At 41.3% G+C, this 27,978-nt stretch overlaps 1 protein-coding gene across 2 annotated transcripts; it reads left to right on the top strand.

The window, feature by feature from the left end:
• The first annotated feature begins 4,644 nt into the window (after window positions 1–4,644).
• Window positions 4,645–27,553, top strand: msi1b (musashi RNA binding protein 1b). 2 transcript variants are annotated; one of them, XM_086169747.1, is made up of 15 exons: window positions 4,647–4,938; window positions 5,175–5,215; window positions 5,684–5,765; window positions 5,885–5,969; window positions 13,522–13,563; window positions 15,861–15,953; window positions 18,984–19,032; window positions 19,499–19,581; window positions 19,674–19,791; window positions 20,987–21,067; window positions 23,197–23,253; window positions 23,581–23,643; window positions 24,569–24,723; window positions 25,685–25,730; window positions 25,833–27,553. In XM_086169747.1, the coding sequence occupies exons 1-14, from the start codon at window positions 4,880–4,882 to the stop codon at window positions 25,724–25,726; spliced, it is 1,050 nt and encodes a 349-aa protein (XP_086025873.1). In that variant the 5' UTR covers window positions 4,647–4,879; the 3' UTR covers window positions 25,727–25,730; window positions 25,833–27,553. The 2 variants fall into 2 exon arrangements, with proteins under 2 accessions (XP_086025874.1, XP_086025873.1); XM_086169748.1 differs by lacking the exon at window positions 23,197–23,253 and having other exon boundaries at window positions 4,645–4,938.
• The last annotated feature ends 425 nt before the right edge of the window (window positions 27,554–27,978 follow it).

Raw genomic sequence — 27,978 nt, 5'->3', positions numbered from 1 at the left:
ATCCACATTTAATCAGTCCAGGGAATTATTTTCATTGTGAGAGGTTTCAGACCGGTAGAAAATGTTTACATTGTAAATAAATATACGTACAAAGCAATTTCCACTCCAGTTGTAATTCACAGCTATCCATTATAAGACAATAAATTAACATTACGAATGTCATTTTTGTCCATTTTGACTGCAATTTCTTATCTGTTAGTCTACTTTCTCATCCATTTTCGCCAAGCTTACAGACAAAGACAAGCAGAGATATGTAAACAAACTAGGAAGAATGAAATCAAGCAATGCAGTTGAAAACACAGTTAATGACATTAAGGTAATAAGTTTGTCGGATTTTACAATTTTTACCACGGATAATTGAAAGCACAAAAAGTGATCGGGTAGGTTTGCACCGTTTACATTTAAATTGAAGGCACATATAATTGAAAGGGGGGTTCTTATCTGCTACGGCATTTATGATACATGACCTGCTGCAGCCTCAGAGGTCTATGGAGATGTCGCCTTCACTGTATAACATTACATTCGGAGTGGATCGAATTGGGCACATCAGACCCTCGGGCAAGTGCTAAAAGGTGAAAGTGGAATTTCCCCCGTAGATGTTTGGGCAGGTCGGCCCTGATACTGATTTGTAAATTCACGATCTTTGTGTCGGACCGTGTTCTCGGTCCTTTGAATACAGAGGCGCGCTGAAATAGAATGAAGGTAAACCGAACGGGAGAAAACCTTTGAGAGTTAATGTCGTATCATTTCCTCTCTCTTTCGGAGTAAAACCCTCACTTTCTCCGCCTGGATCACCTTATACCATTCTCAGGTTCAGCCTATCAGCACCTTTTTGTGCGGTGCTCTTGTTACCCCACCCCACCCTAGGGAAGATGGCATTATACTGTATTTGGAAGGGTAACAGAGCTCCCTCTATCTCCCTGAGACATGCCACTGACCTGTAATTAAGTCCCATTGTGCTATTCAGAGGAAACTCCTCACCATAGCGGACAGAGGGCAGTGTGTGTGGATTTCCACCAGCTCACATGCTGCTGTGAGTAATGCTCCACCACACAAGCAGGGTTTCTCAAAAAAAAAAAGACCACATGCAACACACATTAGAGCTTGCATTTTCTCTCTCCAGAGAACTCAAAACGGTGTTGATTGGTAATGAGATACAATCCACTCTGTCCATCTCTCATTAGCGAGCCCTTGCTCCTGCCTCTGTGGCCTCACCGCAAGCTCTGTCTCTCTCTGTCTCAGCCACCATCACCACCATTCAACCCCATTGATCATGCATGCAGAAATTTAACACACCCCTTAATTCCTGTCCAAATAGCCCCTGCCCCACTTTCAGAGCTTCATCTGTTCGTGTGCAGAGGAAAGGGTAGGCTTGTCTGCAGGCGGGACAATGTAAGAAGCGCATTCAGCTTTATAAAGTTGATGCTTATATCCAACTACGCCAGAAAACCTCACTCACTCTAACGTGTTGGGGCGGGGGGGGGTATCCTGGTATCCTGTCGCCGCACTCTTCAAACTTTACCGGACTGATCGCGGGACGTTTCGTTTTTATACCTGATACAAGCCAAAGCTATCATTGTCTGTGTTTGAAACGCTCAAGCTATTGATTGGTCTTAACATTGGTTACCAGGTCACATGTTGAGTCAGTGTTGAGAAGATTAGCCAGAGCTGGCTTTGGTACTAATTAAATACTTAAAGCCCGGCAGTGAATGAGCACAGCACACAAACCTCCTGTTATACCACATTGCATAAGCTGGTCTAAGTGCGGGATGTGTATTACAACTTAGAAATGGTTGGTTAAACACTTCAATCAAAAATAACCGAACAAGGAGTTACTAACGGATGGGGAAAGTTGCTATAATAATAAGTAAATATCAATGATTCATTACCAAGAGATGGAAATGGGCCTTTTGGTTCTCATGCCACAGCCCATAATGTGTTACTGAGCTCCTTGACACACACGGTAGGTTTTTTAGGACTTCGTGGCTGAAAAACAGGGGCGTAAAAAATCAAAAATATACTTCATATTATTTAAACAGGTTTCTGGAGGCAAGGATTGATAACAGTTTCCTTAACTGTGGCTGTTGTGCAACATTTTTAATGCTATTTCTTTTCTTAGGCTGAAGAACATTTTACAATCACAATCGTATAGACTTAACTTGACATATAAACATATAAGCTTAATGTTTATATGCCAAGACACGCCTCGGGTTGCCTTTTTTCCTTTTGAATATTATAGCGTTAATAGACTATAATAACCTTTTCATTTCCCGACAGGCAGCATGGTAATATTCTTCATTGACATACGGTGTGACACATGATAACTGGAGTCTCTTCAATAACGCTGAACGTGTAATGGCTAAAGTTTAAAAGTTACACAGTTAATGATCTTTCATTTCCGGCTGTGTCTGTCAATTGTATCTTTAGAAGTGTTTTTTTTTTTTTCTCAACGAGGATGGAAACTGAGTCAAGCCGGCAGAATATGCAGAATGAAACAGGAAGCTGGCATGTAAATCCACCTTCATAATATAGGTTTGATGAAGACGCATCACTGAAAAGCGTGTATAAGTTAAAGAACATTAATTCATGAAATATACCAATGTTTCTTTCTTTATTTTGCTCTTTCCTATATACCTTCTCTTCTAATCTAGGCCGTATTTTAGTAACGTCACACTGATGATACGTTTTAAACTTCTTCGAAAAAAAAAACAAAACTCACTGATGATGAATATTATTATTGACTATCATTGACGAGGACTGTTCTGTTTTGTTTTACAAATTGTCTTCAGTGGAGCTGTTGTAGACCAGTTGAATTTTTTAGGAACAATTATTGTGTTATTACATGGGGACCGTCCCCTCCAACTCGATTCAGATTTGGCCTTTCGTTCAATCTAAAAAGGCGACAGAGATGTGAGTTTACAGGACTGACGTGCACGTTCACCTTAAAACATGCAGTGAATCACATTTTCCCAGCATTGTACTTTCAGATCTTTGCTCACTTATATTAGTTAAGCACTTCAGAGCACATTCAAGGTTTTGCTTTTTTTCATCCAAACTATTTTCTTTGAATATTCCAATAAGTATTTTCAATCAATATTGAAGTTAGAAACTTCTTATTTTTTCCTTTTTTCATTTTGGATGGATGATTACATACAAAATCATGTTGGTACATTTATGTGATCATGAATGATTTTAAAGTTGAAATAAAATGCCAAATATTAAAATTTTCATTTTGTTCAATTTACATGATATCTAGTTGCCCCGCGGATAAAAATTAAATAAGAAATGTGGCCCGTCAGTCAAAATAATTGCCCACCCCTGCCCTCACTGCTCCCCTGGCGCCATCTGCTCATGGTTCATCCATTTGAGATTCAAAGTGTCCAGTAAGAAAACATGTTTCCCTCCACAATGAAATTTGCTGTCCACCAGATGAGTATTGAAAAACCAATAATAGTAATGTAGTGTTTTAGTCAGGGAAAACACCCGGTTGACGGTTAAACGTCCGTTTAACGAGCAATAGCTGTTAATGGCCACAGCCGCGCCACACGAGCCTGCAACTACAACTACAACTAACTGTTCCCGCTCAATTCTAGGTAAAAAAAAACAAAAAAACAAAATTCATTGCAACCCAAACCGCACCCGCAAAATTCCCAGCGAATCCCAAAATCACATAGAAAACAAGCATCAAAATAAACCCCGACACTCGTGACTCGCTATGATAAATATATTATCATAACCTGATGGAGCAGTGGTTCTTAACCTGGGTTCAATGGAACCCAGATCAAAACACACACCCAATGTATATAATTCATGGTGATGTGCCACGCTGGGCCATCACTGGCCGCAGGTGATCACGCTCCATAGCTTGGCATCTCTGTGAAGTCAACTTGTGACTGTTGTGATGGTACATCGTGTGATTTCTTTCTAAATATATTAATCCCTTCATACCTATTATGTCGAGCAATATGCACAATATGAATTCACGTGTATAACAGAACGTGATGAGTCAGCGTGCTAACTATTTTGGTTTATGTGTGAAAATTATGTTTTGCTGGTTTTGGTCTTTGAACATTTTCTGCACCAGTAAAAAAACAACAACCTATGTCTTGAATTTGAAAAAAAAAAAAAAAAAAAATCCAATAAAGAGGAGTTCGGTGAATGTGCATGTGAAGCTGGTGATGAAGCTAATTTTTCCTGTATGGGATTAATAAAGTATTGTGGCGAGTCCCGAATGTTGGGGTTTATTTTGATGCTTATTTTCTGTGTGATTTTGGGGGTGCAGGGAATTCTTTTCTGTTTATTTACCTGAAATTGAGCAGAAACAGTTAGTTGTTTTTCATGCTTGCGTGAGGTTGCCGTGGCCAACAACAGCTATTGCTTATGAAACAGACATTTTACCGTCAACCAGGTGTTTACCCTGACTAAAACGCTACAGTATAATAAAATAAAAAAAATAAAAAATCTGGAGAACAACTTTAAACAAGTTATTCCTTGTCAGACATGAAGTGAATTTTTAAAACCCTCGAAATAGACACAAATTTCTCAGGCCATTCCAACTTTTGTTTTGAAAATCTACAGCGGAAGCTCGATGGCCGTTGATCGTCAGCCCGACGTTGGTGTCGTGTGGGATGTGAGAGAAAGAGAGAGAGAAGAGAAGAGAGAGAAAAAGAGAGAGAGAGCGTAGGAGGAGTCTGTCCCAGCCTGCATCTGGCCCGCTCCCCTCTCTGTCACCCCGGGCCAACCGGCCAGCTTCTCTCACTCGTCCGCCGCCTGGTTCCCTGCACGGCTCGGCCCCGGACTCACTCGGCACAGCGCGCGCGCACACGCACACGCACGCACGCACACACACACACACACACACACACACACACAGAGCGGAATGGAGACGGAAGGGAGCCAGAGCAGCCTGTCCTCCACGGACTCCCCCCACGACCCCTGGTAACGAGGAAAAAAAAAAAAAAAAACAGAAAAAAACAAACTTTTCTTACTTCAGCACACACACAGACACAGACACACAGACACACACACACACACACACACACACATACACACACGCACCTCAGGATGTTCCACTATGAAGTTTTTTCCCAGAGATAACCACCTCATTTTTTTTTTTTTATTCTTTTATTTTTTTAATTATTATTATTGAAAACTTTCTTCTTTTCTCTCCTCAGCAAAATGTTCATAGGTGGACTCAGCTGGCAAACAACTCAAGGTAAATCTACTGAAGTAACTCTGAAAATGCCACGGTGTCTTTCAAAAAAATTCTTGGCAGGAGTCAGGTAGAGGCGCATTTTCATAAACATTTCCGTTTGCTCACTTTGAATTTGTTTATTTGTTTCCCCATTTGAGTTGTTAATACGGTGCCGGCCTCAGAATGAATGCGCCCATTCAGAACTGCCACAGAATAAATGAGGGACTCTTCAAGGCAGATTAAAAGGGGGGTGAAAATCAATTATTGGGACTCTGATGAGATGAAGGATTGTGGAGGAAATGTTTGTGTTATTTTGTCTCGTCTGCGTTTAGCTCAGTTTGTTTTGACACTTTGAATGAAAAGCCTGTGAAGTACTGTCAACCGTTGTATGCCGGCTCTGCTTTTAAAGTAAAACTTGTCAGACCTCCTATTTCTTGATTCACTTCGTCGAGCTAATACATCCAATTGTCTCTTTGTTGTGCTTCCCAGAGGGGCTGAAGGAGTATTTCTGCAAGTACGGAGAGGTGAAGGAGTGTATGGTGATGCGAGATCCAGTTACCAAGCGCTCAAGGTGAGAGAGCCATGTGCTGAAAGTTTATCTGACTTGCTGTGATTCCTCGCCGCTCGTAACAGATCATTGCGCACGATTTTCTCCTGTGATTAAAATCTCCCCCCTCCTGATGTCCGCAGAGGGTTCGGATTTGTCACTTTCGTCGATCAGGCTGGTGTGGATAAAGTTTTGGCCCAAACCAGGCACGAGCTGGACTCAAAAACAGTGAGTTGCCTGTGTTTTCTTTCCACTACCAGTTAATTCCAGAGCCTGGCGTTTGATGAGGGGATTTCTTTATTTCATTATTTTGTAATAATCAGCAGGAAAGGTAAAACGCAGCTCTGGTTTATTGTGTATACTCGGCCGCTGTGCTCAAACCGCGTTTGCTGCTGCTGTCCCACAAAATGTCAGTATAGCTGAGACAGATGGGAGAATCTATTTGCTTCAGCCAAACCGGCAAGAAAAAGTTAGCCGGTGTCAGTTTCCACAGAGAGAGGGGCTACAGGGCAGGTGGCCTCACTTCTGCCGCCAATCTTTTGATTTTGCCTCGAGTAAGCCAGAAGGTTTTCGACAAGCTTTTCTTTCTTCAAAAAGTTTTCTCTTTGGAGGCAACCCTGAAACTTTCATGATGCGACGGTAGCAACAAAACAAACTCCGGTGGGTCTTCTGCGCCGAGTAAAAATAAAAATGCGAATGGGCCGATGATGAAATCATGTGACACACGCAGGCTGCCGCACTTTCACCTGTGAGAATGTTAACTTTGAATGGATTAATTCCCTGTGTTGCAGAGTGGGAATGTGGTGTGTGTGTGTGTGTGTGTGTGTGTGTGTGTGTCAGTAATGAATGTGGGCCGGTTTGGGAACAATGCGGCCTGTTTGTCGCCATAGGGACCACTGCCTCCGCCTCTCTCCTCAGTGGGAGTGGTGATGGCTGCGGGTTAGTCACTGTATTGAAATGAGGCGATTTCTTTTTCCTCTTTTGTGCTCCGAGCGATGCACCTTCTCAAGTCTTTTTGAGATAAGTCAGGTGGTGAAGAAAGAAATGGAGAAGAAAAAAAAAGTTACTGGCAGTGGAAATTTTAGGATTGGAAAAATGGATGAGAAATGTCTGTCATCAGGACTCCCAAATTAGTAGGGCGCTTGATAGATAAGTCAAATTGTCAATGGAGATTTTTTTTTTGCGCGTATCCCTGGTTTCCCCAGTGCCTCAGTGCTATAGTGTCACTTGCAGGCACCGACAGCTATGACAAGTAGCGCCATCATGGTTGGACGCCACCGACTCACCATGGGGTTTGTTTCCATAGTGACCCCCCCCCCCTTCACAGTTGAAGAATGGATCTGTCACAAAAGAAAAAAGGAAGATAACAATACACATCGTTTAGAGTCATTTCTTAGATACCAAAAAATCAAGACGGCATAAACAGACCCAGCTGGGGCGAGAGGGCGGGTCATAACAGTTTTTGCCGTTGATGCCTCTCCTCAGAAGCAACTTAACATCAGGGATGTTGATTTCATCTTTTTCATTTGAGTTTCCCCCTCGTCTTGTGTGTTTTTCCCCTCACCGAGCCCCGTGGGTCGCGGCAGGGTCTCTTGTGGCCGGCAGTTGGGTGTGTCGGTGACGACGGCGGGGGCTCGGCCTGTGAGTTTGGTGCAGAGAGGGCCTAGCGGTCAGCCGCAGGGGTTGGATGGTGAGTAGGTCTTTTTAGACTGCTCACTCTGCCCCCTCCCTCCCCCTCTCTCACGCAGACAGGTTATCCTGTTAGAGAGGGAAGAGAAAAGTTCTCCAGTGGCAACACAAAGAATGTGCCATGCTGTGACTGGCTGAATGCTCCGGCACTGGAATTAACAGACCTTTGCACAGCCGAAAGGCTAAAGAGCAAATACAGTGCTGCTGAGGAATTTATTGGTTCTTATTGTGTTTAGGGACAGATGTGGCCTGTTTTGGGCCAGTATAGGAGGGCATATTTTACTATGATTTATGTAAGTGCTGCAGGGTAACTTGCTCCTCTGGGTGTCCTCAGCTTCCTGTCATCTGTAAACAGAATAAGGGGTTAGCTACGTTTGATGCAAACTTCTCATTTTGAAAACAAAGTTTCCAGTCACTCAGGCCCATGCTGAGTTACATCGAGGATGTCTGTGGTCCTTTTAACTATTTCAGTGCCAACTCAAGTGGAAAGACGAGGGGGAGGGCGGGGGGGCAGGATAACTCCATCTGTTATTAGTGTGGCTCTCCTAACTAATAGGATTGGCGTCGACAAGCTTGCGTTGTTCGTCCTGAGATGCTGAGAGCTGCCCAGTCGGCATGTTGCAGTGAGTGTTATTTCCATTTCAAGCTCTGACAGGCAGTGCACTCAGCCAACTGTTGCATTGCTTGGACGTAGATGGTTAAAGGGGATTGTCCTGATTTCATAAACCTCTCTTGGAATTACGCTCAGCCTCTTCTCTGTTACCTACCATAGTGAGGTTAGGCCTCTGGATAAGGAAAGCTCAAAGCACATTTCTGTGCAAGAGAAATTTGCAAATTTCCCTTTATTAAAGTTCTGGGTTCACTTCCCTCCCAAATCGGGAGTTAAAATAGAATAAAGACCTTCTCTCAAATCCAACTGGACTAGAATGAGTTTGTTTTGTGGTGTATAAAGAGCCAAAATATATATCATTTAAAAACATCAACAGTAATAACTCTCTCCAAAAATCAGGGGCCGGTTCATCCAGATAATGCTCAGACCTTGTTGTGAACATTTTGATACAATTCTATTTTTTCTCTCAACCAAATAACCCCCCAGGTAGATGCATAAATCAGTGCACAATAAGATCTGTGGAGTTTCTTGATTTTAGGACAATGATGCGGCTTTTGATTTAAAAAAATGACCATCTATTTCCATTGTATTTGATAGAGGGTTAACAACTCTTTGGGTAATTCCTAGATTATTGAGCGAAAAAGGTCAAACGCAATGTTGTCGGATGAATATGTGTCGGTTCATGTGAAAGAGGTGTTTTTTTGTATGCATGTTTGTGTGGAGGGGATCATTCATTTAAATGACCTGATCGTCATTTCCCCCCTCCAAAAAAACCAATCCTTATCAATACAGCCACTTTATCTGTTTAATTTCCACTATTTTCTCCCCGCGGATGTGCTGTGTGCTGCTCTGTGTTTGATTTTGTTTGTTTGTGTGTTCTGAATGTGCACAGGAGTGTCGGACACCGGGAGGGTTGGTGACCGGAGGTGACTATCAGAGTAGTCTAGCCACTATAGAAACTAAACAGTAGACTCTGCATCTGATCCTCCAGTCTTAGCCTAGTCTTCTCACTCTGCTGTTTAGAACAGAACAGATATACCTGAGGTGATGTAAAGACTTATTTAAGTAGAAACAAGGCTTATGTCCCTACTCTGGTAAACGCATGTGGTTTACCACAGAGGATGTAGCTCTCTACCGTAGTTCAACTTTACCCTCTCATGGTTGCAAACTAATCTTAGCACTGTACTGTCTCACCATCTTTTAGTGTAACAGCAGTACAGTTTGGAGTAGTCTAGTTGTTTTCTAGCTTTATTAGATCAGTATAGACTAATATAGAGGTCTCAAATTCCAATTTTACAGCCTGTCTATAATTGCATTGTCATGGCATGGTTCTCTCTCTAACCTTGGTGAAATTCCATGGGCTCAGCCACATTATGCATCAGCTAGCACTGTGTTTTTATAGCAGTAGTTTTAAGATCATTAAATGAGCTATAGTGCTTAAAAAGTTAATCTGGTCCTTCTTCCTGGCTGTAAATTTAAGCAATAGCAGAGCAGAGGACGATCCGGATCACAGCTTATGGCTCTCACATACAAAGAATACAGATGATTCCTAGGATACATCACGTCTGTCAAAAGCTGAACAAGAGAAAAACAAACGAACAAACAAACAAACACAAACAAACAAAATGCGGTGGATCCGCTGTCAGTGTGGTGTGATTGACAGCTTCCTCCCCTTCAGTCCTGTCTTCCTCTCCCTCATCCACCCTCTCAGTCTCTTTCTGACACACTTCCGCGGCTCCTCTCTGGCTCGGCTCGCTAAGGTGAGGTGTGTTTGTGATTGTGGTGCCTGTGTGACATTCCTGGAGATCACATGTCACACGGTGGTGACGAGAGAGGCAGGGGTGCACTGGACATTCTAAGGCATTCCACCTGCGCACACACACACACACACACACACACACACACACACGGACACGGACACATATCCACATGCACAGACACGCACGGACCAACCGTGAGTACAATGAACATGCCTACACATACTATAATATTGACACAAGCAATAGTATCCATTATATTTAATCTTTTTTCTCAGCGAGTTGAATAAACGTTCGTACTTTTGCATCTTGGCCCATTTCCACATCAGTCCACCTCCACTGAGAGGAGCAATTCTTCTTGTGACAGGAAATGTCCCAGCCTGGGTTTTTTTGTTTGTAATCTGATCTGAGCAATTTTTTTGTTTTTACAAAATAATAAGTTAAATGGGTTATAGCCTAAACCGCAAATTCACAAGTGTTCTGTCAAACCACGATATCCTATATTCTGTTTAAGACAAATTTGTAAAAAAACGATGTCTCCAGCTGGTGTTCAGTTATGCTTAAACTAGTCAATTTATATATAAAAGGTCGACCCCCAAGACATCCCTGGAAATGTGTTTCTTAAGTGACCATAACAATAACAACCCTCACTGGGACCAACAGCAATACCTGACCGTGTCAGGAGGCTTCGCATCAGTGTTGACTTTGAAAGTGATATTCAATTTAAGCAGATATCTTGGCCTGTAATGCTTTTGGGGGGTAAAGTTCAAAACCCCTTCCTGGTACCTTGACCAGTTTGTTGTTCTGTTTTACCATGAGGTGGTAAAATACAGATACAGCCAGACAACCTTTCACTCTGTCATTAGCACATCTGGGCAATTTTTCCAATTAATCTGCTGCATGTTTTTGGAGATCCTGGAGGAAACCCACACAGACAGATCATGCAAACTGAGACAGATCCCGTGGCGGGATCGAAGTATAGTTCTTAGTGCTGTGAGGCCAAAGCACTAACCACTGTGCCATCATATCAAAACCATATATATATTATTTTATTACGTATTCAATGTATTCCATTACGATATGACTTCTGTACTGCTAAACCACATTCGTCCCTCCTCATCATGGTTGGTTAAGATGCATCTGCCAGTTCTGCCAGTACAATTTTCCCTTTCACGTTCTTGTCTGACTTCTTCTCCTTTCGGCTTTTCGCTTCAGGGGTTGCCACAGTGACCTTCTCCATCTAACCATATCCTTTCTCACACCAACTTACTTCATATCCTCTCTCTCTACGTCCATAAATCTCCTCTATGGTCTTCCTCTAGACCTCCTGCCTGGCAGCTCCAATTCCAGCATCTGTCTACCAATATATTCACTATCCCTCCTCTGTACATGACCCAACCAACTCCGTCTGGCTTCTCTGACCTTCTCTCCAAAACATCTAACATGTGCTGTTCCTCTGATAGACTCATTCCTGATCCTATCTATCCTGGTCACTCCCAGAGAGCCTCAGCGTCTTCATCTCTGCGACCTCTAGCTCTGCCTCCTGTCTTATCGTCATTGTCACCGTTTCTAGGCCATACAGCATCGCTGGTCTCGCCACTGTCTTGTACGCTTTTCCTTTCATTCTGGCTGATAGTCTTCGTCTGACTAAATGACATTATCTTGCCTTGGAATCACAAAATATTTAAAAAAAACAGACATGATAACATGACTCATTCACGCTCCGTGTATGTAACTTGGTGGAAAATTTTCATAGGGAAAAGGAACAATTACACATTTTTTGGAAATATGCTCAGGATATCAGACATAAGACATGATTCATTAAATAGAAGTCAGTTTTTGAAGTAAGAGATGGCGTCAAAACTGATTCACACAGTCTATTGAATTAAAATCCTTTATCAGCCGTAGTGTCCATTTTTCCATCAAATAGTTGAAGCTCGCTAGTTTAATCCACGTGAATGTCTTTTACACAATCAGTCGTTCATTAACAGGAGGGCCAACTGTGTGTTATGGCTCGAAGACAACACTTGTTTGCACATCAGTGCTACTCCAGACCGTAATCCTTCAGTCAGCTGAGCAGAAAGTGCTTTGGCATGGGGGTCAATCAATATGTTGTTTGTTTCGGATGTTTTTCAGGGTCAATAGCAATTATCAGTAAATCAAAGAGGATGACAGATGATACTTTGGACCTTTATTAAAATACAGTTGATGTAAAAAATAAAAAGCAATAACCCTTTGAGACTGATTAAGACTTTATGGCTTCTTTAAAAAAAAAAAAGAAGAAGAAAAACAATACAGGTTTTATTGCAACCGGATCTGAACTTCAAAAAATGGTGATAAAAGCACCTGTCATTGTTTTTAAACCAGTCAGAAATATGAAGGTCCTGATAATATGCAAAATGACCAATATTTCTGCCAATTAACAGGCAGGATCAGTAAATGGCCTACAATTATTAACTGGCGACACAGATCTCTCACAGTTTTGATTAAGTGGGTTAGAAAATATATCTTGACATGACAAAACGAAATGAGAGAAATAATTACTGATTTAAAAACGAAAAGAACATGTGTAACTTGTGTTAATTATCCAAACTGAAATAGAAATTACCATTAGTTTTAACTGTGGTTTTACATCCCCTTGTTACAACATATTTGAAAAAAAAGAAAAGACCAAATGATCTCATAAGCTTACATGCGTACACACACACACACACACACACACACACACACACACACACACACATACACACACACACACATACACACACACGCATGGACACACGCACGCACACTGACCACACACGATCGGGCAGCAGTGTGCTAAGTCCAGTTAATAGTCAGAACAGGATCTGTTGCTTAAAGCTTTGGGAAAGCGTCCCGTCTCTTGGTCCCTCTATGTTTATGTGAGAACTGGTTGTACATGTGATGTGTTTAGAGTAAGGATAGGGAATTTTTGGAGGCCAATGCCACTACTAATTTTAGATAGATAAGAAAAAAATCACTGCTTGTTGGTAACCAAAGATTTTAAACTGGAATGAAAGTAGACCTTTTCTCAATGGATTCTGCTCAGATTTTTGCATTGCTTTCCTAAGGTCCTCAGAAAGCTGCTTTCTTATTCCAGCATCTAATGTGTGCTTTATTACACAACCAACTATTTTGTCTGTTGGCCAAAGGCTAGTCTAACACTATGTATGAGAAATCAACTCAACGGACTCAATCCACCACTGTGCCCTCCTCTCCTGAGCTGCTGAAATATGCTTTGATGCAGTTATGTTAGCTTTTTCTACAAACATTACTGAGTAACTTAGCTGACGAATCACATGTTGGGGATATGGGAGTTATATTAAAGTTACCCCCAAAAATATGCCCTGTAGTTTTCATGTAAGCGTACACAATTAATCGCATTCACCGGTATGGTACACGTCTTAGACTCGTTTTAGGCACTTGTGGGTCGATAGCTAGCTAGCTAGCAGACTTTATTTCTATATACGGCATTTTGCTTTCTACCACAGTGGGTCTAAAGTTTGTCAGGCTTCAATAATGTTCATCTTAATTGCCATCTATATTGCTTTGACCTGGAGCTGGTGGATACACTACACTACACAAGATACATTACATCTTCACTAAGGGGTTTTATACCATGGAAAGGCGATAGGTTGCTCCTTCATTTCTGTGATAGCAGATTACTAAGCAAACTTCTTTGTCCTTGTATTCTCTCCCATAGATTGATCCAAAAGTTGCATTCCCTCGCAGAGCTCAGCCCAAGGTGAGTTTAACCTTCCGCCTTGTGTTAGTTATGTGTGCATTGTTTACAGCCGGCTAGTGTGTGCTGAGTGTTTCAGTCTCTTATTTGGGCTAATGCTTTGTAATCTGATGAACATGAGCATGTCTGACATCAGAGAAATGTCATGTGATTGTGCATTAACAAAAACTTTCAACTTTTGAGACGCACATCGTTAATACCACCTGAAAGTCTGCATTGTATTTCAAGTGTGGACTGTGCCAGTTTTGTGTGTCCCTATTTAACGACATTTCAACAGAAAGTAGCAAGAACAGTTTCATAATGGCATTAATGTATGTTTCGGGGATCCTTTAACATTAATCTTGATGCAAACATTCATATACTGGTAGTTGTTCTGAAAGGTTTTTGCATCTGCAGTGGAGACCACAATACACTCAGTGTCACCTCATTAGCTCCACCTGTATAGGGAAATGCAGTCCAATACAAAAGATCTACCAGTAATTCATAAATCCTTTATGTTTATTAGACGAGTCACAAAAATAACTACATCCACCTATCGTACAAGGCAACTGCCTAATCAAAAGTACATGCAGTGCCTTATTGTGACAAAAAGGCATTCTAAAAATCCACTATTTTGCTCCACTAAAACAGGAACAGAATATTATCCAGTTTACCTGACTTTTCTCTTTTAAAATGTATTATTAATATTCTTTTATAGTCCATGTGCTCAGTGTAACTGCATTAAAATCAAACTAAATTAAGGATAGCAAAAATGCAAATAGAATGGGTTTAGAAGGCTACCAACAGTATCCTAACAGTTGGAAGTCTCAATAAGTCAAGATGTTCCTTTTTTTGAATAAAACAAGGAACAAAACAATATTGCATGTGATTATCAAAATGTATACATAAAAAGAGGATCAAGCTGAAAGCTGACGGTCACCATTTCCTGATAATTATAGTCAAGGTGTGTTTTTAGACATCTCGCACGGCAGAATGGAGCATCAGGGTTTCTTTTTTAAATGTAATTTGTTTTTGTTTCTTTGTTTTGCCCCAGACTGGAGGAAAAGTAGACAAATTATTGCTAAACCCGCTCTGAACCCTATGATTTGGCTCCAGCTTAACCTGGTCCGAGCAGAAAATCACAACTCTGTACAACTAAAGCTAAGGAAGTAACCATTGAGTGTAGCTCTCTGGTGCTCAAAAACAATATATGAGGAAAACAGTTCCAGATCACAATATTTTTATTATATATTTTATTGACTCATACTCAATTACTTTTCAAGGTTAATTTTTTTTTTTTTGTTGAATATTGTCACTGAATAAAAAAATGATTCACTCTGCTATTTTAGGGGGAAAATAGTTGTGGGTTGTTTTTGACAGGACAAGCGAGGCAAATCGAATATTGAAACCTTGGAATACTTTTTTCTCCGAGACGTACACGGTGTTGTGCCGTCCACCACTGTAGCTCATGGCTACACTAGTGGCTAATAATAGTGGTAAACGGACATTGATCTGATTGGTTACCTCAATAAATGCCAACATGACAACTGAGAAATGTCAGCCATGTGATCTTTTAACTAATATGCCGGTAGATCTAGTTGTACTACTTATATATCCCATTGTGTGACTGAGTAAACATGATCACAAGGCCTTAAAGAAAAGGTGTAATTGTCAAATTATTAAAGCATTGTTTTATTCGGCTGGATTTTTGTCCAATAAAGGAAATTGTTGCTTTTATTCAAGGCATGAGACTTTTTTTTTCTAAATAGTCACAACCACATGTAAAAGACTTTAAAGAACTAGAAATGTTAGTAGGTAATGTGGGTCAGTTTGAACGACATGGCATATACACACACACACATATACATATAGATATACACCAGTGGATAACATGCCATTGTTTTAACCTGGTTCTATCTTTTAAACAACCCTAAATCATTCACAAAATATATGTCTATATCTGGAACAATACGAAGTGGATGTGCTGAAAAAATACAAATGACTCCAGTGTTGCTTTTGTCTTATTAGCGGACCTAGAATTATTAATATAAATGGGTCGGTGATATTTGTAATTGGCAAAGTTAAAGTTTGTTTTCTAGTTGTCACAGTAAAACCTTGATTTTACCTGAAGGTTTTTGTGACTTAAATTGCTGTTTATTATGTTTCTCTGGAAATATAGGTATTTCATTGTTAAATATTTGTTCTTATTTTACAGCAATGAAAAGTTGTTGCAAGGCTGGTTCGGAAACTGCTGCTTAAATGTTGAAATAATGATATATTATTATCCCATCTTTGGCCTTTCCTTTTTTATTTCTTTACAGTTAGTGACCAGAACCAAGAAGATCTTTGTGGGCGGCCTGTCAGTGAACACAACTATAGAGGATGTAAAGCAGTACTTTGACCAGTTTGGGAAGGTGGGTGTTGTTTATGAATAGATACCAGTGATTGTTTTTCAGTGAAAATAGTGATGACTGAAGACATTACAATGATCACTTGCACATATACCAGTAACAAAAATGTAAAAAAAGCAAACATATAATCTGCGTCCCATAAGATTGAGTGTTACCCCAAGATTTCCTGCAAGTACAAGTTAATGCTCCGAAGCAAAGGAGCAACTGTGAGGAAGCAGAGAAAATGCTCAGAGAGGATAGAAAGGGAAAAATAACAAGGCTGAGAGGCTCCGGGAGGCGGCAGCCGAAATTAGGGGGACTAGAGGAGTAGAGACTGGAGGGTAGGGAAGGGGTCGAGGGGTGGGGGGTGCGGAGAAAAGTTTTGTAGTGAGTGTGTGGTGATGGTGAGGAAGGAGGAGGGATTATCAGAATCTGAATTAATCTGATGTAACAGCTGCTCCTACCCACAACCCCCTCCTGGTCCGTTACCGTGGTGACCTGGCTTGCCCATTGTCCCCAAGTAATTCTGTGGGTATGGGGGTTTTGTTCTGAAGGAGGAGGGATGAGGTGGTGTTAGGGGCTGTTAGCATGTGTGTGTGTGTGTGTGTGTGTGTGTGTGTGTGTGTGTGTGTGTGTTAGGTGGGGGTTATCACTAGTGTTTAGTAGCATTAAATATAAGTTGAGTAACTTACCAAAAACTAAAAACTTATCAAACACCTGTTTTGTGTTCCCTTATTGAGTTTTTGTTAAATTTGCACACACACAAACTTTTTTTTCTGTCTCCGAGGGCTTGTGAAAGGCACGGCAAGAGAATAGTTGATAGGTTGACAAAGACTCCAAAAAGGGGGGGGGGGGGTTGCTGATTGAGAGAGGTTTGTGGAGGCGTAAGAGAGGGAACTGGGGCAAAGATGGGGTGTGGGGGAAATTTACGAGAGCTATTATGCTTCCGTACAAAGCTGGACAAATATTTTGTTAGTTTGTTCAGAAGTTATATGCATTCTGAAAGTTTCTCGATATTTGTACCACTTTACAATTCCCCTAATTAGAGCCCCACAAAAAGTTACCTTCAGGAATACTTGCGTTTCAAGAGCCAGGTGCTTTTTGTTGCAGAATTGAATTCACAAAAGAAAATCAAACTCTTTTTTTTTTTTTTTTCTTTTTTTTAATCTCGAAAAAAAAAGGTCACACTATCTGCATTACAAACCCCCACAAGTTTCGAAAGTAAAAGATATTAAGACTCAGTTACGTTTAGTGACTTTCGGGCACTTTATTTTCAGCGATTAAGGTTTGGCCTTGAGTTCCTCTGTGATCCCTTCTCAATCATAACGTCTAGATGAATTTTGCCGAGAGAGATATCGAGGGATGGACGGTGAAATGTAGGCTCCAGCCATCCATGGAAGTTCCTGATTAGACTGCCTCACTGGACCTTTTGTGTCCCGTCCTGGTGAGGACAAAAGAGTGCAGAGAGGGATGGGCAGGGGATAACAAGGAAGATGAGAGGTGGAAAAAAAGGGATAAGAGGGAATATTGTCCAGCCGTACACCATTAAACTACTCAGTGTTTGAAATATCAAGCAATGATGTGCAATTAACATGGATTGTGGCGTTTTAATGGGAACTGCAGGCGTTTTGGTCGCATCCTCAAGGGCGACTGTGTACAACTTGTAGCGATTGTAGTGTTTTCTGTGTGTTTAGTGTGTTCTGGGTGTCTTCACACTCGCTCTTGATACAATTAATCCTTCACTTGGGGAGCTTGTGTTGCGTGGCCTCTTGGATGAGGGTGTTTTTGCTGTGTGGAACGTGTTGCAAGCAGCAGGCAAATGTCAGGTTTGAAGGAAGCGGTGATTTGAGAGGCATCAGAACAGGTCCGCTTTCAGACTGACACCCCTCACTCACCTTTGACCTTTCTGTAGGCAAGCTGCCCTTGGGGGTCCACACACACACGCACGCGCGCACACACACACACACACACACACACACTAACACACACACACACACCCTTACACTGTGTGCTCGCTGTCAGTATATGACTGACAAATTGTTTAGTGGTCCATATCAACGTTGGATGCCAGTAAACTTATTATAGCCCCAGACCAAGGCACCAGGACAGATTAATTTACCAAATGTTTATTTGGACCTCTCTGCATCCACAATATCAGCATGTGATAAAAGAAAAAAGTGGGGAAAAGCAGAAAGAAAGAGAGAGAGTAGGTCAACTCTGACATAAGAAACTGGGTGTGTGAATGGAATAGACACCTGTGTCCTTCCTCTGTAGAGGGAGGCCGGGCCAGAGGGAGAGGTCAAAGGGAGAAGAGGAGAAGGAATTATGGCTGAGTGTGCCAACAAACAAAGCCTCCAGGCCTCTTTGTTCTCGCTCCCCCTTTGTCTCTTCTTTCTCCTCCCTTTCCACTTTGACCCAATCTTTTTTTTTTTCCTCTCCCCCTTCTCCGTCTCTTACTGGTCTCTCTGTGCTCTCTTTCACCGTATCTCCACCTGTCGCTATTCCTCTCACTATCAGCTCTACCCTCTCATCGAGTCTCCACCTGCCCAAAGGATTCACCTTTCTACTTGTGACTTGCTCCTTTTTGTCGTCTGAATTTCTGTATTTGCGGCCCTCTTTGTCTCGCTGGCACTCTCCCACTATTCATAAACCATATTTGATGTTGGCCCGAGCCCTTTCATGAGGACTTTTTGTACAGTTGCCATGGGAATGTCAAACTTTGGAAGAAGGGGGAAGATTACGGGCTCCCTCTGAGAAGGACTGTGAACAGGCAGTTGGGCCACAAACACAACTCCCAACTTTTCATGCCACCCATTTTATTCATTTAGAAACCGAGCCAGGCCTTTTCGCAGCGTTTCTTCATATTTTTCTGTCTTTGCCTCCTCTTTTGTAACCTGTCGCTCATCTCCAGTCCCCACCCTCCCGCCTCCTCCCCTTCTCTGTCCATCTGTTGCCGAGCCTCCCTGCAGAACTTGAGAAGGGCTGAGGTCAGGCAATATGCCGAGCGGCAAGAGGGAGAGTGCGGTGTAAAACTGCGATGTTTGTCTCCCCCAGGTTGACGATGCCATGCTCATGTTCGACAAGACCACCAACAGGCACAGAGGTGAGACTGACCGACCTCCCTCTCTGTCCGATCTTTCTCCACGACTGCCTTTTCTCTCAGTATCGTCCTGAAGTTACGAGTCTTCCGCCGGGCCTTCCTGGGTATCTATTGATCCCCCTCCCCCCTGCAGGCCTCCTTCCTGTGGGCTGAGCTGGAGGAGACAAACGGGGCTAGTCTAATTAGCCAGTCCGTTAATCAGGATCAGGATAAAGCCTCCTTAAGCACCTCCTCCCCACCCTGGGACTGATCGATTATGACAGCCTACCAGCTTTGCCCGGGCCTTCTGGCCAGGAAGGGAGGGAAGAACGGATGAGTGGGGAGGAGGTGGGGCAAATGTGTTAAGCGGCTATTACCGCCCTGATTATTCCAAACTATTAGCTGTACTGCTGCGCATAAAGTCCTTCTGTCTAAACTAAACACTGCTGTGTGAAATTTGCTTCTCATGCACTTTCCTTGTCCACGCCAGGGTTTGGCTTTGTGACTTTTGAGAACGAGGATGTGGTGGAGAAAGTCTGTGAAATCCACTTTCACGAAATCAACAACAAAATGGTGAGCACCCCAATTTGTGAAGTGAAAAACAACCCCGGCATTCGGTAGCATTCATCGAATCCTACGTTTTTGTTTTTTTTGCCTGGAATCAGGTGGAGTGCAAGAAAGCTCAGCCCAAGGAGGTGATGTCTCCCACAGGCTCGGCCAGGGGGCGCTCTCGGGTGATGCCCTATGGAATGGATGCCTTCATGCTGGGGATTGGTATGCTTGGTAAGTTGGTATTGATCAGGACAGGAAGGATGCAGGAGCATATTAGATTTTTCTCTCACCTAAGCTTGGTTACAGCTATTCATGCATGCAAGGCCTTAAAGGTCACATGGGGGGGTGCCTCATGGGGAGAGAGCTGACCGTGGACTTACACTTGCAGCATCTGTAACGCGCCGCTTTGTTGAAACTTTTTGTTACAAACACCTTATGTGAACTGCCTTTACCTGCCTCTTAGCATGTAGGCAGACGAAGAGGTGGTGCATTGGAGATGAAGCTGCTCCAATGCTTTATAACTAACACAAATTCAAACAAAATCCAAAATAAAGTCAGGCATGACAAATGAAAAATAAAGAACAGCAGGAGTATGTAAAGCAGCTAAGACAGGGCAGAACGTAATAAACCTCGCTCCCATCGGATCTTGCATGGCCAATATTGCTGCCCGACGAAACCTTTCATTTTTTTGCTCCACCTTAAACCCATTTCTCAAACCTTTGAGGACTGCAATAAGTGCCCTCGATATCTAAAGGGTAACTCATTAAAAATTGGGACACTCCCGTCAGACATTTTACAAAAGTTCACAAACAAAGGACCAGTGTCAACACCCCTTTGACTTGCTTTCTAACATTTTTGAAATTGCACTTAAGAGTTGTTGGGGGGAGGAGGGGGCTGTCCGGTCTTCCGAAGCTATGCCGATGCCACCACCTACTGGTCAGCCTGAAAAACGCGGCCTTTCTTAAGTCACTTGCCTCAGTTAGGCAGAGGATAATGTTATACTCAATCATTGAGAAATAACAGTTTTTATAAAATACCTTAGATACCTCAGATAGATACCTTTTGGGTGATGTTGGCTAAAATGGCAAATGTCCGGAATGGTATACCGAGATTTTCGGCAAACATCTGTGCAATGTGCATTGCTGAGAGTGAAAAAGGTGACAAAAACAGACTGTAAGCAGTTCAGTCTTCTACTGCTGAAGAAATTCAGAGCACAATTGAAGACTGTATTCCACATCTCTATATAGTAGACGATAGCCTGCTTTACAGGTAGGGGGCAGCACAATAACACGTACATGATGCGCCCCTTGTCGCTTCCGCCGTTGCTTAACGTTGCATGTGAGTGGCTGTTCTATCACTTTTGTTTGCCAAATCCTCCTGAGTTTTTCTTGGTGACTAGATGCTGACAGTGACTTTGTCTCCACAGGTTATCCTAGCTTCCAGACAGCCACCTACACCAGTCGAAGCTACGCTGGCATCACCCCTGGATACACCTACCAGTTTCCTGGTAATCACACCACACAGTGTGCTCATTTTTAGTTTGTTTTTGCCACATTTACAGCTATAAATGCACATCCAAGCTAATTTATGAGGCAGAAACGTCTGCTGTCATCACTGCTGAATGACATTAGGGTAAGGTATAAAAAGAGATCTGGAATGGATTTGGGAGAAAAAAAGTGACAACTATTTAGATGAATGATGAAAGATGAAATAGATGAAATAGTTTGACCTCTTGCTCAAGATAGATTCCTAATTGCAAGAAGGAAAAACATTTATGCTGTATTTCCTGTTGCTATTTCCCCCAAATACTTACCTTAAGCTGTCATGAGTTTTGTGGTAGGTTTTAACTGTAGATTGTTTTGGTAGAGTTCTATAATTGAACATGTTTTCATACATTTTTTGTCAAGAGGGATGACCTTAACAGTTTATATTAGTATAATATTTTTCGGACATGATCTATCCTGTGTAACAATTTCTTTTAAATGAAAGCATGGGATATTCACAAGTTACATCAAAAGCAGAATCATCATCCGGTAACAATCTTTGTGTAGTTTTTCATAGTGTAATTAATATGAATGAATCTTAATTAATGTTATTAATTTAAGTTTACATGTTTGCATTTGCTTGCCTTTTATTTAATGCAAAATAATTGGCATGCAAATTAATCCAGAGATTATTTGCAAAGCGTTTCCTATGAATTGAAAAAAATGAAAAGAAAAGTTTAAGTGAGTTCATAGAAATTTAAGGATGCACTGTTTACTGATTTAACAACGCATTCAATTTTTTTCAACAAATTCATGTTTTGTGTGTTACATTTGATTTTCCATTACAGTCAAGAAATTGTATTATTTATATGAGAATAGGAGTTTACTTTTTTTCACAGCTGCTCAGCCCGAGAATTTAGACCAACTGAAAATGTTCAATAAATGTATTATTGCGTTTATAAAAGATGCTAATTCGCAAAACACGTTGCCGAAGGACTTTGGGGAAAAGAACAACAAATTATAACAATAAGGTAAACAGAAAAACACAGCAGACAAATATGGGGTTGAATGAAGTTAAGACATGAATGATTTATCAGGATAAAAGAAGGATTTTGGCGTCAGTATGGGAAACTGCATTACGCAATTCATCATATCCATTACCAGACAGATCATCATGTGGTTGATATAAGTTTGATTTGTTTTCAATGTTATTGATAATTTAATAGCTCTTTTGGTCACATGCTCAATGAATTTAGTGAACTGATTTCATGTTCACCTCACTTCTAAGGGAATACTGTGTGCAATGAGCAATTTGAATGCCACCTCTGAAATTCAGCAAGTAATCCATGAATCTTAGCAATAACCAGAATTAACATGACGAAAACATTCGCAAATAATCAGTCAAATCAATCTTAGTGGTGTTTGAAATGCCTTGCCATTATAAAGGGGTCACAATTGTTAATTGAATACGTTAAGTGTCACGACATCTTCCAAAGCAAGATACATATGTATGTGGATGTATAAAAACTCCTTAGTACCACTGGTGTAAACAACAAATGCACTGTCACAAATACAAACATGTTTCCATAGAAACACGGGACACATTGTGAGTATAAATGGCTGCTTGTAAATATCAAGGAGTGGAATGCATCTACAGTACTTAGCATGTTTACATTATATTTGTGAGTGTTATTCAACGTATGATATGAATTTAGATCTCCACCGAAGAGATACGCAACCTACCTTGCATACTGATGCCTTAGAAAGTGTGACAGAATTTAATGTTTGTTGTTTTTCTTTTATCTCAATGTATCATTTCAGTAGGTGCCATTTATAACACTATTTAATGGACTTTAAAAACATGTTTCCAACCTTAAGGTCCTGTTTCCATCCTCAAAACCTTTGTGACCCGATTTGTGTTCTCTGTATGTCTAGTCCTGGGTTCCCAGTCATCCTCCTTCCCTGTGTGTGTGTGCGTGTGTGTGTGTGTGTGTGTGTGTGTGGGTGTGGGTGTGGGTGTGGGTGTGCGCATGGGGATGTCTGATTGTGTGTGTGTGTTTGTGTGTGTGTGTGTGTGTGTGTGTGTGTGTGTGTTCTCCTTGCCAGCAGTGGGGGTGTGTGACTCAACAGCACTCTGATGTTTCTGTTTTAGAGTTCCACTTAGAGAGGACTCCCCTTCTGACTTCACCCCACCCCCCTGAGCTCACAGGTCAGTCAGTCCCTCCTCTGGACTTTACAAGCAGCATGTTGTCAGTCTGCTCCACGCCACTTTAGGACCAACAGGTCATCTTTGGTTTGCATGTTTGTGTTTGTCAGTCCTCTTTGGATTTTGTGCTGAAGGCAGGATTGCTGACAGTTCTGACGAAGGTTTTCTGTTTGGCCGATGCTTTTTTTTTCCGTATGAGGGGAAACTTCCATTTACATCAGTGATTTTTAATTACTTTTTCGGGGTCATTTGGGTGTAAGTTTAGAGTGTCTGTTCCATGCATGCGGTTTTAGATGGTCAACCAGCACATTGCATCCTCTTTCTTTTCAGCCATTCCTCTCACTGCATATGGACCAATGGCAGCGGCGGCGGCAGCAGCAGCAGTAGTCAGAGGTATATGCATTAGAAATGATACATTATCAACACATACTAGCTGTGTAGTGTATACTCAGTCAAACAATTCCCGCATGGGAATAAACCATGTTGTTAAAAAGTGTCTTTATTGAGCCTGAGCACTTAATAAACCGTTCAGTATGCATCTTGCATACCGTACAAGCACAAGAGTGTAGAACAGACCTGGGTCATCCAGCCCGTTTCGCTTTTTTATCCATCCCACCAAAGTATTTTCTTTGAATATTTTTAATCAATATTGAATTTAGAAACTCCTTTTTTTTTTCTTTTGTTTAATTTTGTATGGATGATTACGCACAATATAATGTTGGTACATTTATACAATCATCAATGATCTTAAAGTTGAAATAACATACCAACAAATGTAAACGTTTCAATTGCAATTTTCATTTTGTTCAGTTTCATAATACCTAGTTGGCCCACTTGTAAAAATTAAATAAGAAATGTGGCCCACCGGACAAAATAATTGCCCACCCCCTGGTGTAGAAGCACCTGACTCTACACCAGTATTTTGATTCCCATAAAGCAATGCAGCTAAAAATTCATTCATTGATTATCTATACTGCTTATCCTACCTTAAGGGTCACAGGGTTACTGGAGCCCAGCCCAAGTACCATTTGTCGACAAATGGAGTACACCTTGGTCCGGTTGCTAGTCGTTTACAGGGCCACATATATAGAGACACACAATTAATTTGTCTCTCATTCCAATAAACCTACTGAGGTACCTGGCGGAAACCCATGCAGACGCAGGGAGAACATGCAAACTCCCTCCAAAAAGGCCGGGATCGAACCAGAGAAACTTCTTGTTGTGAAACAGAAGTGTTTACCACTGAGCTGTCGGTGTATCATAGACAGTTCGGTTACTGTATACTCTGTTCTGATTGTTACTTTACTTTACATTTAAGGATCCACCCCGTCTCGCTCAGCTGGATTTTTGGGAACCAGCAGCCCCGGGCCAATGGCGGACCTTTATGGAACAGCTGGACAGGAGTCAGCGGTCAGCAGCTATCTCAGCGCTGCGAGCCCTGCCCCGAGCACTGGATTCAGCCATAGTCTGGGGGTGAGAAACACCGGCATTTATTTAACGGTTAAGGTAATATTTGCATAGGCTAAATAAAGGCAAACGTTTTGTGGTCATTGTGGCTCAGCTTACGAATAAGACTGGGAGCAGAAAATAGGTTTTATAAAAATGTTGAGATCCACTTAATTTGACCAGAGAATAGATTTCAGGGGGACACATAATTCATCCTTAAATCCTCAAATCTGAATTTCTACACTTTTTGTATCAAACAGAAAACACTTAACTTTAATGCAGTTGAGGGTCACAAAATGGAAATGTTAAATATCATGATATTCAGGAGCCCCCCATTGTGATATCAGTCCATATTTATATCAGTCTTAAAGAATGAGACCTACAGAACAAGCAAATGACATTATTGTTTTAAAGACGGAGGAATCATTTCGTGAGAAACTGCCCTGTTAAATCTTTTCACGGATTTGTATAAACGTGCATTAATAAAGTCCCCGAAATGATAAATTGAAACACATCATGAGTGAACCGAAGGGATCAATAGTCAATATTTGGTGAAAACTTTAAGATCTAGAAAATATTTCTGCTTTAATTTATACCAAATTAACATATTTTATAGAGATATTAGCAAAAAGAAAAATGGAAAAAGCAAGATGTTTAAAAAAAAACATTAAAAATGTGTTTATGCCCACTGACCGTCGAGTAACGAATAGAGAGGACCTCCGCTCTGCATCTAAGGCAAATCTTTCTGTTGAGAAAAAGGAAAAAAAATTAATACTTTAGCTGATAATTGGTGATCACTGAGCTCTAGGCATATTAACTTTGGCTTTCCTTCCTAACATCTCTAATCTTTGTTTTGTTTTGAGATGACATGCTTGTTGGTGGTGATGCTCAGCTTGCATCTACAACTACCAGATTCAGCCCGAGAGTGGAAACTCATCCTTGACTTCTGAAATTCTTGAATTTTGATATTGAGTGCCTGTTCTTACAGGGTCCCTTGATCGCCACGGCCTTCACTAACGGCTATCACTGAGAATGTGAGTCAGTTCTGCTTGCATACTTTTTAAGTCTAACATAACGAACGCCGCAACGCGACTTCGTTTTTTTGAGTTAAACAACTGCTTTGTGTGTCGGTGCAGAGCTGAGACTGAGAGCTGGAAGGAGTTGAAGCTGCTTTGGAGCTGATCTGGCCTGACTCTGTTTAGTCCACCTCTTCGGCTGGGGGGCAGCCCACCCTCACCCCAACCTTCCCCCCCCCCCGGCGTCAACCTGAATCCAGCCGACCTTACTGACGCCTCACTAAACCCCATCTTCTCTGAAAATGTTTGAAAAAAAGTTTGCAAAAGGAGCGAAACGAGTATCACTGCATTTAATAGCAACACCTACAGATGCTGTATTTTTAGCGTTTTGTTTTTATGTTGTTGTGTTTCTCTTTACTGTTACGAGCGATTGCTACGTTGTTTCTTAATTTGTTTTTGCTGACTAGGTCATGTGACCTTGGAACCTGATCTCTCTGTGACAGAGGAGTTGAATCTCCAGGTGAAGCCAGTTTAAAGGTCAGGAGCTGTAAGTTTTTCTGGAAAACTGTATATTTGTCGTTAGTTGAAACTCAATTTTAACAAATCGTTTGTGATAAATACTTTTCTTGAAAATGTGTCACAAAATGTTTATCTTGCTAGGTTTTTAACAAGACACTAAAAATTGTCAGATGACAAGGTTCATTAGTCACAGTTACATTATAGGCCAACATGAGCTGTATAATTTTGTAAAATACTGTAAATACGACTTTTGTTCTGGGGTTTGAAGGGCGAGGTGCAGCTTTTTCTTTTTAATTTTATTTTTTTTTTGTTGGAGGCTTTGGAGAAAGGGTAATATCGGTTGTTACGTCAATCCCTTTGTGTTGGAAACCTCGACTGTTGCGTATCATACTGACTACATTAGACCAGCCGCACTTTTTCTCCCCACTGCTTTTCTATAGATCATTTAAGTCTGTTAATTCATCCAAAAGCTGCCTCAGGGTTGAAACGATTGTCCTTTCAGCCATGAGTTCGGCGGGAGATGGGCTGTGTCTGGAACAACACCTTATTTTTTTGGGAGCTATGGATGTGAAAACGCTTCCCGTCAAGGGGAGCCAAAACATGCTGTTTTCATACTTTGTCATATTGTTGTTTTAACTGTGATTTTCAATATGTGATGACTGTTTGTGAAGGAAAATGAAGGACTTGCGTGCAGGCGTGGTCATGCACATTTGACGTTGTGATGACTGCAGGTTGTGTTCATGTTTGCGCGAACGTATCAAATGGTTTTACACACATTGGTTTCCAATGTGCCATGTGCTGTTTTTTTTTTTTTGAGGAGGAAGGTACCTCACTATCAAATGTGAAACTGAATTTGACTTTTTTATGATTACATTAACATCTGTGTCCGAGTGTGGATGGTGAAACCTTCTAGAAAGGTAGCTTTTCCAGCAAAAAGAAGGGGGTCTTTTAACTGTTGTTTACCCGTCAGCCCCCCAGTTCATCAACTGCTTATCCACTGGAGGTCATAGACCGTAGCAAAGTGACAGCTATTTTTAGACCAAAACAAATGTACTCACAGATACAAGAACGTTGCACTGGCTGAAAACAAGTGTTTCCCTTCAACTAAGAACAAAGCAATTGTAATCTTCAAAATCCCAGGTTTTACATTTTGATATCTTGGCATGCACTGCTTCGGGCTACCATGGTAGTTCATATTTTGATGATATTTTCACTGAAAAATAATCTTGTCAACACTGTAACTTTTCTGAATTTCTTTTTCCTGTCTTGTTTGTTCTTAAAAAAAAACTTTTTCAAAATTCCTAATAAATTATTTTAAAACATTCCACTTATATTTCCTTTGTGGGCCTTTTATGCTTCATGACCATCCAGACACAAATTAGACATTGGGTGTAAAAAATATTGCATTGCAGCATTTGAAAATATCTGCTGTGTTGAGTATTCTTTTTATATGAAATGTCACTATATCTGACCCGATGACTGACGGGTGACCAGTCCAGGGGGTGAACCCCACTTCTCTCCTAATGACAGGTATGTTATGCTTCGGCCTCCCTGTGACCCTGAGTACAAAAGAGACAGTACAGATAATAAATGAATGACTTCTGACTTGAATTGTATCGTTACAGGATTTTCAACATGCCTAGTCGTCTACCTCCGATCTCGTTGGATCAAAGTACTGCGTTAAAAATCACAATATACTGAATTTTCCTCTTAAATTTTACATGAAGACGAACTTGTCCCATCACAC

This window comes from Fistularia commersonii, chromosome 22 (assembly GCF_037954325.1).
Source record: "Fistularia commersonii isolate RoL2024-O1a breed Wild chromosome 22, RoL_Fcom_v1.0, whole genome shotgun sequence".
In the NCBI taxonomy this organism is placed as follows: Eukaryota; Metazoa; Chordata; class Actinopteri; order Syngnathiformes; family Fistulariidae; genus Fistularia; species Fistularia commersonii.
This window is presented reverse-complemented; position numbering and strand designations above follow the sequence as displayed.

Excerpts from the sequence above, each read along its gene's own strand:
- msi1b (XM_086169747.1), top strand. The coding sequence starts at position 4,880 with ATGGAGACGGAAGGGAGCCAGAGCAGCCTGTCCTCCACGGACTCCCCC. Across the intron at positions 23,254-23,580 it reads CCACCCCCCTGAGCTCACAG|CCATTCCTCTCACTGCATAT; the intron begins GTCAGTCAGTCC and ends CTTTCTTTTCAG. Across the intron at positions 24,724-25,684 it reads GATTCAGCCATAGTCTGGGG|GGTCCCTTGATCGCCACGGC; the intron begins GTGAGAAACACC and ends CTGTTCTTACAG.